General features: G+C 35.5%; 2 protein-coding genes across 2 annotated transcripts in view; both read left to right on the forward strand.

Annotated features, from left to right (window-relative positions):
* The window catches only part of LOC119590816, a gene marked incomplete in the record, with an annotated part of 3,812 nt that extends 2,250 nt beyond the window's left edge, over positions 1–1,562 (forward strand). Inside the window, 1 exon segment of the mRNA XM_037939556.1 lies at positions 1–1,562. Coding sequence (XP_037795484.1) covers positions 1–1,525 — 1,525 coding nt within the window.
* A 101-nt stretch (positions 1,563–1,663) lies between these two features.
* The window catches only part of LOC119590817, a gene marked incomplete in the record, with an annotated part of 99,057 nt that continues 97,065 nt past the window's right edge, over positions 1,664–3,655 (forward strand). Inside the window, 1 exon segment of the mRNA XM_037939557.1 lies at positions 1,664–2,811. Within this exon segment, the coding sequence (XP_037795485.1) occupies positions 1,696–2,811 (1,116 nt within the window).

Here is a 3,655-nt window from a genome sequence, read left to right on the forward strand (position 1 = left end):
ACTTAATCGGGAATTTGATCGGTTGTTGTCTAGCACAAAAAGTAGTTCTATGCAACAAAGTGAACAGAAAACTGTAGTTTTGGGAAACGATTTCTCAAAGCACCCAGTGATAAAAGAAACTGTCGAGAACACAACAAAGTTCAATAAAGTTTATGATGTAGTAAAATTGTGTAGGTCATTGAATTATTCTGCTACTGCAAATGAGATTAATAATTGGCAAAATAATAAAGTTGGCAAGAAGGAAAAATTCATTAGCTCTGTGGATCATTTCACTCAACCTTTGCCAGCTGGAAACCGCACAGATAGTGAAGACCTGAATCTTGAAAGAAGTAGGGCAAAAGTGACAAATAATACTCCAACAATTGACAAACCAGAATCTCTGAAAGTAGATGAAAAAAGTAGTGAAATTAGCAAAGAATTGCCAGAGAAAAGCTCTAATGATAAGAAATTATCAATGGTTGATTGCTCAGAAGTAAAACTTGGTGCTGAACCCTTTCCTGAGAAAAAAAATTGTCGAGACCAGAGCAACGAGAGGAAGCTGCACAGAGATGCTAATATAGAGAAAAAGGTTTGCAAAGAAGTCCAGTTAGAGAAAAATGTAAGCAAGGAGAGTAGCACAGATAAAACTTCTAATAAGGAATTATATTTTGAAAAGAAAGCTGGAAAAGCTTCTGCACATGAAAGGAAAAATGGTAAAGAAAGAGAAAGCTCTGCTGAGAAGAGATCAAATAAGGACACCAATCCTCGAAAAACTTCAAAGGACAACAGTTTCGAAAAGAAGTCAAGTAAAGAAATAGATTTGGAGAAAAAACTACCCAAGGAGAGTGATGTACTTGTACGAACAGGTGCAGATGTTCTTGCAGAAAGGAAAATTACTAAAGAAACTTCTCAGAGCAAGAAGGTTAGAAATGAAGTTAATTCAGAGAAGAAAACACCCAACAAAGATAATTTAAGTGGAATTAAAAATCAAGAAATCTCAGAAAAGGTTGTTGTACCAGTGGCCATAGATTTTAGTAGTGAAAAGAAAGTGAAAAAGGATTCCAATGAGATGAAGTCTAGAGATGGTAACCTTGAAAGAAAATCAAGCAAGGATAATGTGGATAAAAATAGAAAGATTGTGTCACCAGAAAAGAAGACAAGAGACAGTTCACAGGATAAGAAGTCGAGCAAGGAAAGTCATCAGGAGAAGACAAGTTTGGAAAGTGTGCAAGACAAGAAATCAGGCAGAGATGTACATCTTGATAAAGATCACATCAAAGATGTGTATCCAGAGAAGAATATTAAGGATCCTTCCCCGGAGAAGAAATCTACCAAAGATTTGTCTCTTGAGAAGAAATCTTTCAAAGATTCATCTCTCGATAAGAAATTGGTTAGAGAAGCATCTGATGAAAAGAGAACACATGAGACTCCAGAGAAGAAGCCAGGTAAGATACATCTCCTGAGAAGAAATCACATAAGGATGCTGTCTCAGAGAGAAAGACTTTTAAGAGTATTGCTGCAGAAAGGAAATCAAATAAGGAAGTGACCCCAGAAAAGAGGCAAACTAAAGATCATTTAGATTCAAGAGGAAGCAAGGATACCACCCCTGAGAAAAGGCAAAATAAGGAATCTCATGATAGAAGAAGTAACAAAGATAACTCTCATGAGAAGAAAATAAAGAAGGATCCTGCTGTGGAAGAGAGAACTAACAGGGATATGAATAATGAAAAGAAGGAGAAAGACTATCTTTTTGAGGCAACTGTCATGCCTGCGAAAAAATCAGGAAAAGAAAAGAAGTCTTACAAAGAGACAGCTTTTGATAAGAAAGACAAGAAACACCTTCCTTCTTTTAAGAGATCTAGTAAAGATCCTCTCAGTGACATTAAACAAGACAAGGAGGCTGAGAAGAAGCATGAGAGAGATCATGCACCTGAAAAATCAGTAAACAGAGAACCTGCTGATAAATACTCTTCCAAAGAAACTGGTTGTGACAAATGTTTTTTGAAAGAGACTGGTTGTGAGAAGATCAACAAAGACTGTGATTCAGACCGCAAGTTGGGCAAGGATCACAGCTTTGAGAAAAGAATAAGTAATGATTTTTGTGACAGGAGATCACACAAAGAGATACATGTGGATAAAAGATTAGAGAGAGATGGAGGCTTTGAAAGAAGTTTAGATAAAGACTTCAGTCCAGAGAAAAAGTACAACAAAGAGTTTCTGTCATCCAGCAAAGATAAAAAGCGTGATTCTTCCAGTGAGCGCCGAAAGAGTAAGGAAGTTTCACCAAAGTGCAAAGACTCAAGATCCACAGAGCAAAGTGGAGAGAAGTCAAAGCTTATAAAAAGTGCAAAAGTTTTTGAAAATAATGAACTTCCCAAACTGTCCAAAGTAACCCAGAGACCATTAGAATCACATCCTAAGAAGTCGTCAGCCGGTGAATCGAAATCCAAATCCCAGCAAAGAACTAGTGGTAATTCATTCAGTGGCATTAGTGAGAGAGGGGACAGAGAACCAAATAGGCTTGAAGGGATGAATGTTGATGGTTCTAAGGAAAAGACTGACAGTGGGGAGAAAGTGAGTCAGAAACCCAGTGAGAAAGGGGAGAAGAGTATTTGTATCCGACCAACAATAGCTGATGTAGTGAAGGGAAGGGAAAGGAGAAAAAGCACAGATGCTGATAAGCAAAGCGGCAGTGATAGAAGGAAGAATAGCGACTTGTACAAGGAAGAAACTTCTACGGATAGTGAGAGCTCAGAAGAGCTGAATGAAAAAGTCGATCTGGACACAGAACAGACACAGACCTTCTCAGTCAGTGAGAGCAATTTCAATCAGGTTAGTCTGATTTTTTTTTTCTATGTATGCTAGAACAGTAAACTTGCTTGAGATTGTGTTCTTGCCTTACTTATTTTCTGTTTCTTTTCTCATTTGCTAGAGCAGCTGTTTGTACTAAAAATTACTTTCTTTTCTTGGTTTTAGGTTATGATGATTGATATATTCATAATTTAATTCCACCTAAATTTAACAAAGTTGCTGTTAATTAAGTATAATGCTTGTAAGAGTGATTTGAAGTAAAGTTAGTAATATGGTACTTACAGTGTAAAGTGGATTTTAATATTAGGCAGTCATAATCAGTATGTAGTTAAGAAATAAGGAATATAGATATTTTGTTAATAGTGGTATTATAGTACTAATATATAAGTATTAAAAATTTCGTACACCTGCTAGCATTCTGAGTATTACAGTTAACATGAATATTATAATGGTGGTTTTGCAGGTATATCTATTTGCTTATGCTAAGTATAGGTTAATTTTTAGTAGGTATTATACAGAAAAAATATATATCAGTTATTTATTGCTTTGCTGTCAAAACTGCATGACTGATAACAATTTTGATTTTGGAACATAAGTTTTACCAGTATATACTAACTAAAATATAAAGGAAAGAGTGGATTGACTATTGACATCCTTGTCGTTAGATCTGACCTATGTTTTGTTAGATGTAGAGGAGATCAATAGTCATATTTCTGAAGAAAATGATTGGGTGATAAAAAAAAGATTAGCTTTACGTTGGAGGAAATTTATTTGCTGTTATTACAGATAGATATAACCATTCTCAAAGCTTGAGTATTATTCTGGCATCTTAGAATGGATGTCAAACATATGTACACACATATTC

The sequence above is a fragment of the Penaeus monodon genome, chromosome 27 (assembly GCF_015228065.2).
Source record: "Penaeus monodon isolate SGIC_2016 chromosome 27, NSTDA_Pmon_1, whole genome shotgun sequence".
In the NCBI taxonomy this organism is placed as follows: domain Eukaryota; kingdom Metazoa; phylum Arthropoda; class Malacostraca; order Decapoda; family Penaeidae; genus Penaeus; species Penaeus monodon.